The sequence below is a fragment of the Drosophila montana genome, unplaced genomic scaffold (assembly GCF_035044405.1).
Source record: "Drosophila montana isolate Dmon_TW-CO22-7 unplaced genomic scaffold, ASM3504440v1 contig_1455_1, whole genome shotgun sequence".
In the NCBI taxonomy this organism is placed as follows: domain Eukaryota; kingdom Metazoa; phylum Arthropoda; class Insecta; order Diptera; family Drosophilidae; genus Drosophila; species Drosophila montana.
Genome location: NW_026996406.1, coordinates 2,046,842 through 2,056,410, shown reverse-complemented (window position 1 = coordinate 2,056,410; position 9,569 = coordinate 2,046,842). Strand labels below are relative to the sequence as shown.

The following is a 9,569-nucleotide window of genomic DNA, read 5'->3' as shown; positions in this document are numbered from 1 at the left end:
AAGAAAAACCAAAAAGAAAAACAATTTGTGCTGTGCTCTAATTATAGTCGCAAATAAATTTCAATAAAAATATATACTAAATTATATTAAAATTAAAACTAAAACCAAATGAAACTAAATAATAATTGTAATCATTATTCTTCCACTTCAAACGTTTGAAATGTGTAATTTTTAAATTCAATAACAAATAACAAAAAAAACAAAAAGTAAACAAAATAATTAGCCAACAAATTTAGAAGCAACAACAACAAGTAAACATACATATATATACATATATATATATGAATAGTGCATAGATAAATATATATATACATATATTCGAACTTTTAGTAGCGCATTAAAAGCATTATTAAAATTTTATTAAAATTAGAGAAAAAGCGTTGTGAATTTAATATAGAAAAAAATAAGCGAAAAGCAAACAAAACCAAAACCAAAAAAAAACACCAAAAACTATTGTCTATTAGTAGTTTTTAACGGTACATTTTAAATCAAATCTTTTAAACGAGCTTCTAAAACGAATTCGCAAACGACAAAAGGCAACAAAAAAAACATTCACCTTAACCTTAACAGCAGGAAAAGACAACAACAAATATCGGTTTAGCCTAAAAGCAGGCAACACGAAAATTTATACAAATTCGGCGACGCCAGCTGCGACGCCGACTGCAACGACAACTGCAGCAGCAGCAACAGCAGCAGCAGCAACAGCAGCAGCAGCAGCAGCGGCGACCTTGGCGTGCGCACATTTGCATTCGGCTATTGGACAATAGAGGGCGCCACGCTAACTGCCGCCCGCCGTCATGACAGGAAGTGAGGCCTGCGGCTTACGTGCGATTTTGGCCTTCGCATAACCTTAAGCCGAGGGGCGAGCGCTTTCACCTTTTGCCACGGTTGGCCATTTTAAAATGCAGGAAATGAGCTACCTGCAGGATAATTCCAAATTGGAGGCACTCACCAAAGCCGTACTCATCTCCATAGTGGGCGTGGCCATAGTACTATCCAATTTGTTAATTATAGCTACCTATGCGAACTTTAAAGGTGAGTTGACGCTCCACTAGCGGGAAATTTGGAACGTTTAAACGGGGAAATATTATTAAGATCTGGGCTGCCTTTTCAAAAAGTTAGCTTAACATAAGGATTAAAACTAAACTAAAATATCTGGTAATCGGCATCGAGAAGTCTATTAAGCGTAAAAGTTCTCGGCACTTCCGAAAGCTACCAATTTATTGTAGCCCTTGCCAAAGAGAAAGTCTCTTTAAGGGCTGGTAGATATATTAGATAACTTAGATAATTGACACATAGAAACACGTAATTTTCCATCAATATGATATAAACATCCGATGTTGATAAGATTTAGATTTTTTCAAACTTAACTTAAAAAACAAAGAAGTTGTTCATACAAGAACTCAATTTTCGAGCGATAATTTCTATGATATAATAGTTCCGATCATTTCCAACTTATATATCGATTTGACTTTTAATACGGATCATAAATATATACGCTTTATGCAGTCAGAGATATCTCCTTCTATGCAATAATTATATTCTCGGCAACATTCTAATACATTCTAGAAAGAATAACCTTTTAAATGATGCATGCAATTCAAACAAGTGTAGTTTTAACAGCTGTTATGCTTACATAATTGGTTCATGTTAATTTTGATATTGTGCTATCTAGAAAGGCAATTTATGTTATGTTAAACCATCGAGAAGGTCATGAAAAAAAGGCACGTTACTCCATTTACGCTTAACAGCTAAATTGTTTGTGTTGCCATTAATGTTATACTATCTAGAATGCATGCAATTGAATCAGCTGCTCTTAACATTTTTTACATAATGAGTTAACATAATTGGCTTAAGTTAACATAGTATATATTTTTTACTTCCCAGTAAATTATAACAGCATGCAAGCAGCATAACAGCTCTTACTTTAACATAATTGATTTCTGTTATCTTTATATACTCTCTTTATGTACTCTCTAGAAGTGCATAACAAATTTATCCAATTTATGTTATGTTTATGTTAACGGAAGTGTTTACGCTTAACAGCTGTTAGCCTAACATTATTGGTTTCTGTTAACATTTGTGTTATTTAACACCGCAGTTGCATGCATTTTGCATTTTGTTATGTAATTTTTTTGCCAGCAAAACGTTCCAAATTCCCCACAGTGCTGTGTTGAGTTCAAGTTCGAGTTCGAGTTGAGTTTGCGTTTAAGTTGAATTTGAGTTTGAGTTCGGGTTCGGGTTTGAGTTTGAGTTTTCAACTTGCGTTCCACACAGGTCCCACAGAGGTGATTAACTATTATCTGCTATCGCTGGCAATTGCCGATCTGCTATGCGGACTGCTGGTGGTGCCCTTCTCCGTCTATCCCGCGCTGACTGGCGAATGGATGTACGGGGATATCGTTTGCCGTTTCACCGGCTATCTGGAGGTTACGCTGTGGGCCGTATCCGTCTATACGTTCATGTGGATATCGGTGGATCGTTATTTGGCGGTGCGCAAGCCGCTGCGCTACGAGACGGTGCAGACGAAGACGCGGTAAGCGATAGGCGACTATCGACAAGCAACTATCGACTATCGATAACCGATTAAAATTGTGTTATCGTTGTAGGTGCCAGTGTTGGATGGTGTTCACATGGATATCGGCCGCTTTGCTGTGCTGTCCCCCAATTCTCGGCTATACGCAGCCGATTGAGAACAATTTGTCGCACATTTGCATGCTCGACTGGGGCAATATGGCGGCATATACCGTTACATTGGCAATATTAGTATTAGGTCCCAGCCTCATATCGATAGTACACAATTACGGTTATATATTTGTAATGATGCGCAAGCTGAGATCGGGCGAGCCCATACATGATAAAGAGTATGCAACTGCATTGGCTGAAAATTTATCGAACCCTAGTCATATGATGTCATTCGCATTAGTCTTTGCATTCTGGATGTCCTGGCTGCCATGGATACTATTGCGTCTATACGAGGCGGTCATGGGCGAGGTTATCCAAAGTACTCTCATCAATTTTGCGGTCGTCTGGATTGGCATATTGAATTCATTTTGGAAAATTTTGATAATGTCTAGCATGTCGCCACAATTCCGGATCGCATTGAGAGTATTTTGTTTAACCATTTGCTGTAAGACTAAGGGCAGATTGCAAGCTGAATTAATCGGGTTGGACCCAGATGACTAGAGTCGTTAAATTTTCAAGTATAAATTGGTTGTAAATCGAAAATTAATTAAATTATGCAACTCTGTGTCATTGCCACAAAACATTTACATATAACTGAATCGTACTTGCCGCCTGGCCACATAGTTGCATTTTTTTTATGGATCGCTGGCGACGCTTCGCAACACTCCAAAAACCAAAATCCGTAAAAGAAAAACACGAAACACAACTAACAGAAACTAATAACTAATTGAAAGACATATTCATTTGAGATAGCCCGTAAGCTAAGTTTGGTAAGAGTTTTAAACATAATTATGTTTCGGATTCGATTGTATTATGTATTGTGTATTTATGAGCTTACAAAACGTATATATCTATTATGTATATGTATGTATATAGCGTATATGTATACATATCCAGCTATATACCCCACAAAAAACAACAAAAAAAAAACTTATAACAAGGCCTAATCTACTTCGAAAATTCAATTCAATTTCAAATTGCAAATGGCTGCATTTCCGTTTCCCTTTCCGTTTCCCTTTCCGTTCCGTTTCGAGCAGCAGCTCTTTAGCAAAGGCTACTCTTACAAAAAAAATAAAAAGTGTGTACACACTTGGCGTGTTAGGTTTTCTTCTTCTCTAAAAGTCCATATTTAGTAGCATTCTAGAATTTAACAGCAACAACAATTTATCGATAATCGATTATTTATCGATATGCCAAAGACAGAGACAGGAGCGTAGTTAGCAAAAAAAAAAAAAAAAACAAACGTAGTTCCACGCGTTCCACAAGTTCCGCCAGTTCCAAAACGAGTTCGTATTTCGATCTGCGCACGCTTCAGCGTTAAATTAAAACCAAAGCGAAAATTTAGAAGGAAAAACAAAAACAAACAAACAGTACTTAAATAAACTGAGTTCGAAAAAACGAAACCAACACGAAACACATTTCCAGTAGTTTTTAGCGCAACTAAACTAAATATTAATACAAAATCGAAAGAAAAAAAAAAAAACTATATATTTAGTTTCGACAAGTCAAGTTGCAAACGAATTGCATACAAATCGTAATATATACATAGTTAATACCTTAATATTAAATATAGTTTAACTTAGCGCCTAGTCAGAGTTAAGTTTATTTAATTCGCATCATGGATATACACATACTATATATATTTGTAGGTTAAATGTTATGTTCTCTTTCTTTCATTTTCTGCCGCACATGAGCAGAACTTGGCTCAGGTTTCAACAGACTGTTGCGATTTTGCCTAGTTCCCTTAGTGGGTTAAATTCAGTTTCCCCGATCTGACCCGGGTTGTGCTCATGTCTGTTTGTAGTTAATTGTTGTTAAAAAAGCAAAGAAAAAACAAATAATGAAACCCTGAAATAAGTTATCCACAAACAGGCCAACGTGCATTGTGTATATTATTTCATTGTGCATCAAATTTCAATCATTTTTCAATTCATTTTACAAACTGTTAACGATTCTCGTATGTAAGTTAGCAAATTGTAAGCCGGAAGCAGAAACGTGTTAAACATATATATATTACTATATATTAAATTGAGTGCAGTAAATTAAAAAGTACATGGAAAGGTCGAAAACTTTGTTTTAATACGCTTCAATTCAAATTTGAACTTTTGCGCGCGCTCGTTTTTCAAAATACCAGAAAAAATACCGAACTATCGAGCAAGTCAAGTATTTGTTCATACTTTCGATGTATCGAGAGGCTGCAAAACTATCGAAGAGATGAAAGCACGATGTTCATGTAATTTGGTCAGACTTAAAATTGTGTGGAGTTTGAAAATAATAAAAATTTCTAAACTACAGGAAAAATTTCGCATGGTCACATTTATAATGTGCGACACGAGCTCTGCACTTTTTATATTATTTTTTTTTATTTATTATGTTTGATCACATTGCAATAGTCAGGCGATGAATATTCAAGTCCGCGCCTTAAGGTATCGCACACAAGTAACGATAGTCACGAGTCACGTCATATTGTGAATACTTTTACTTATCGATATATCGATATTTAGCAAAACAGCTGCTTTTGGCTGCCACCTGCGGCGTGTTTGTTTGTATTTGCACTTTTTGCATTTAATAATTTCTAAATGGAGCATCGCGACGGAGATCCCGGCGCCGTGCAGTACGGCAATTTTATGAATTACTATCAATTTAATTCGGCCAGCGAGCGTGTCAAACTGTTGCCCAGCGCAAATATTTGGCTGCCTGCGCAGCAGCTCGACCCAAATTTAAATGCGGAAATAAAGCCCTACCTGGTGCTGGATGTTGGCTGCAATTGCGGCGACTTCACGCAGCTGCTGCACAGCTTTCTGGAGGCGCAGCTGCGGCGGCCGGTGCACCTGCTGGGCGTGGACATAGACGAGCGGCTCATCGAACGCGCCCAGCTGGAAAACACGTGCCCCGCAAAGATCAGCTACGCTTGCGGCGATGTCCTGAATGCGGACAGCTTTGATGCAATTGTTGCGAGTTTCTTGCAGCAGCAGCAACGCGACAAATTTGATGCCATCTGCTGCTACTCGATAACCATGTGGATTCATCTCAATCACCACGACAGCGGCCTGCAGCGCTTTTTGTCCCAGCTATCCCGGCTGGCCGAGCTTTTTGTGGTCGAGCCGCAGCCCTGGAAATGCTATCTGACCGCCGAGCGGCGTCTGAAGCGTGCGGGCGAAACGTTCCCCTTGTTGCGGGAGCTCAAGTGGCGCTTGGATGTGGAGCAGCAGATACAAAAGTATATGGAGCAGCAGCTGGGCCGCCAAATTATATACGAATCCACGCCCACCAAATGGCAGCGAAGGATCTGTTTCTACAGATGAACAAAATTGGAAGCTGGAAAACTGATTCAATTGAGGAAAGCCACGGTCGGAAGCAGAGCGAAGCATTAACAGTTGCATAAATGTTGTTAACAGCGAACTGTTATCAAGTAGGTCAGGAATAGAGCGAAGCTATTGCTAACAGTGGCATTAACAGTAGCATTATTGTTATTAACAGCGGACTGTTATCAAGCACAAAGTCAAAACTGATATTCTCAAGTTTAAAATGCGTTTAAACAATAAAATCAAAAGAAATCAAATCTTAAAGAACATATAAATTAATATTAAATAGCACCCATTAAAATATATAGTTGTATATAATATATAACGTATAGTTGCATTGCTTTAAGTTATCATAAATATATGTACTTTAAAGAATTATAATATAAACATATGTATAATATGTACAAGAGCTTACCTGTTTGTTTGTTTGTTTATATAGCTGCATAATCCTAACTTTTCTTCTCTTTCACTCATTCAGCTGCTGGATGTGGATTAAGCCAAAATGCGCGCCAATTTGTTATTAGTTGCAAAGCTCAGCGCCAAAAATTATAAAACACTTAATTTACTTTTGAGGCAGAGAGCGGCTGCAAGACTATTATATTTTATATATACACAAACACTCGGCACGCACTACTCACTACTACTAACATTTAGTTAGTTAAAAACAATAAAAAATAAAAAAAAAATGTTTGCACACGCGCAGAAAACACAACCGATCGACAGGACGGGCGCGCACTGACTGAATTGCCTCCCCATAGGGGAGCCTACGCTAAGCCGGCGTTCACACTAATACAATTGCAATTACTGCTCTCACAAGGCTCGCTGCTCTGGATACTCAGCTGAGGTAACGACCAATGGCGTGCGCGCTTGCACATCTGAATTGCCTCTCCCGCTCATTCTGCTCGCTCTCACACATATAACGGGATCCTAAGCATCAATGCCAATATTGTGCCAATATTTGACGAATAAATTTACTCACGCAATTTCTATACTCCGAGTAATGGCCATTGCCAGTGCGTTATTATAAGTTACACTCCTAATATAAAATAAGATCTGCGCAAGGGTATACGATCTAAGTCGCGCTTTTTCTTTGAAACACACAACCAACACAATGTTAAGATAAATCGATAACTATCGCAACGCAGCTGCACGATTGTTGCGTGCAGTGGCGCAATTCGAAAAAATCATCGACAACAGTCGCCTATCGCCCGCCCGCCACAATCTGTAGTGAGACAACAACAAATGTGTGAGCGGTTGTCCAGGAACTGCAAAAAGTGAGTTGAATAAAAATAATAATAACGTAAAATCTGCATAGCGGCACGGCCTAGGCATAACAACTATAACTAATTGCGTCTTAAGAATTTTGGGTGCGCAAAAAAAGAACGACGAAAGTAGCAACAACAACAGCAACGTGTGAGAAAAAAGCGTGCGGCCAATTGAAACTTGTTCTGCTTGTTTGTGTTCTTTTCGCTTGGTTACTTCAACTAATTAGCCAAGCTTCAAAATGCTAAAAGCCCATGTATGTATATATGTATGCAGCAGTCCTGAAGTTATTCTAGCGAAACACATATGCTGTGTGTGTGTGTGTGCGTGCGTGCGTCTGTGTTAAAGCCTATGGCCATAACCTTTGGCCTTCTGTCACTTGTTGTGTGCCCCAAATGGTAACACCTTTTTGTGCGCCAACGAAATGAAATTAATTTCAGCTGTTTCCAGTTGAGCAGCAGCAGAGGAAATACAGAAAAAGCGCTTCCTTTAAGCACGGCTCCAACCGCTCGCTCGCTCCCCCCCTCACACACATACGAACCACCCGCGTTGCTTCAATTTTTTGTTGCCAGCTGTTGTAGCATCCACTTGGCATCCACAGCTAAGGCTCTATGTGCTGAGTGGATGCCATGTTGCACACGTTTGTGGATGCTGACCTGTTGTGATTGGTCGTTGTTGTTGCTGTTCTTGTGGCTGCTGTTGCTTTTGTATGTACGTGCTGGCCAGCTGTTGAGTCTGCTTGGATCCTGTTTAACTCCACAAATAAAACACACACATGCGTGTGTAAAAGTCTGTCCGTGTGTGTGTTAGTGTTCAAAAACGTCATTTGCTTTGGCTTCGCTTGTCTGTATGTATGTATGTGTATACAAATGTACATATATCCTGCAAAATGTCTACCCTGTCGCACCGTGGTGCAAATTGATTGTCCGCTCTTCAATTCATTATAGTCTAACTTGATTAGCATTAATAACGATCATCAAAAATTATTACATTTTTTTTTTGGCAGCATATTTTTTGTTATTTTTGATGATGTTTATTTGGCCAATTGTGGCCACAGAATGCGTCATGCGGTGCCCACTGTGTGCCCATGTCACATACGAGACACAGCTGTAAATGTTGTTGTTTTTATTAGCTCTTACCAATCCTTCACCCTGCTCACACACGAACACACATCACATATAGAGATATACATATATGTATATGCATGTGTATATGCACACATATCTGCGCATTAACATCAGCACGTACACACGCTCTAACACCAATACATGGCGAGAGGGTTCGTGTGGACTCCATTTGGCTTCGCTTGGGCACTTGAATTGCCCGTCACCTTCTTCTTCGTCGTCGTCTGCCGTTTTCAGTACCTTCGTGCAGCGCAATACGCGCGGTGTGTGTGTGTTTGACTCGCGCAGAGTTTCTTATTTGCCGCCCGCTCATTAATTGTTAGTAATCCAGCAAAATAAATATAAAAAAGAAAATAGAAAATCTGCATGCATACATAAATAAACACAAAAACATACATAATTAATTGTAAGCACACCAACAACAACAACGAGCGTTGCTAACATCTTCTTCTTCTCTACTCCTCTACCCACACTCTTCTCTTTACAGTTTTGCAATATGTTGGCGCAGGTTCAGCGAAAAGTATGAGATGCAAAAATGTTATAAATATAAAATGCTATAAATATGTGAATATTGTGCAGACGCCAAAGCAACTCCAAAATATAAGTGTATGTGTGCGTGTGCGTGTGAGTGTGTGTGTGTGTGTGTGTGTGTGTGAGTGTAGCGACCAAAGTGAAAAAGAAAAAAAAAACAGAAAAGAAGTAAAAAGCAAATATGCGCGCATTTTGTGTCTGTATATGGCTGAGCGTCACGCACACAAATCAAATGAAATCCAAACAGAGCAAAGCCAAAACTCTGCCTAAACCCCTCTCCCCTCACTCCTCGACAAACTCCTTCGTCTGCTGGCGCTGTTGCTTTTTGGATTTCATTTTTCACCCCCCCCCCCCCCCCTCCCCTCTCCCCGATCAGTCAAACATGAAATACAAACACAAAAACAAATTTCAGCAAAAGCAGAGGATTCTGTTTGGTTTACCGTTGCGTTTTGCCCTCTGCAGCGCAGAAGCAGCATAAAAAGCAACAACAACAACAACGAAAATTTGAGTATTTATCAATGTTTGTTTTTGTTTTTCTTTCCAATTATTGCAGCCAGTGCTCAGCGTTTGTGTCTCAAAATATGCATTTTAATAACCGAAAACAGAATAATTATTAAAAGCAACAAATAATAATAAAAAAAACAAAATATTTAACACAATG

General features: G+C 38.9%; 2 protein-coding genes and 1 long non-coding RNA gene across 4 annotated transcripts; all 3 read left to right on the top strand.

Annotated features, from left to right (window-relative positions):
* The first annotated feature begins 334 nt into the window (after positions 1-334).
* DopEcR (G-protein coupled receptor DopEcR) lies at positions 335-4,183 on the top strand. The gene is made up of 3 exons (XM_064686210.1): positions 335-1,035; positions 2,278-2,536; positions 2,610-4,183. The coding sequence occupies exons 1-3, from the start codon at positions 903-905 to the stop codon at positions 3,184-3,186; spliced, it is 969 nt and encodes a 322-aa protein (XP_064542280.1). The 5' UTR covers positions 335-902; the 3' UTR covers positions 3,187-4,183.
* A 1,032-nt stretch (positions 4,184-5,215) lies between these two features.
* Positions 5,216-6,301, top strand: LOC135431238 (probable RNA methyltransferase CG11342). The gene has a single exon (XM_064686221.1). It carries the CDS (start codon positions 5,265-5,267, stop codon positions 5,988-5,990), a length of 726 nt encoding a protein of 241 aa, XP_064542291.1. The 5' UTR covers positions 5,216-5,264; the 3' UTR covers positions 5,991-6,301.
* Positions 6,302-7,142: 841 nt separating this feature from the next.
* LOC135431250 (uncharacterized) lies at positions 7,143-9,567 on the top strand. 2 transcript variants are annotated; one of them, XR_010436772.1, is made up of 3 exons: positions 7,143-7,264; positions 8,865-8,897; positions 9,462-9,567. It is a non-coding gene; the product is annotated as an uncharacterized LOC135431250 (long non-coding RNA). The 2 variants fall into 2 exon arrangements; XR_010436774.1 differs by lacking the exon at positions 7,143-7,264 and adding an exon at positions 8,576-8,695.
* Positions 9,568-9,569: the final 2 nt, after the last annotated feature.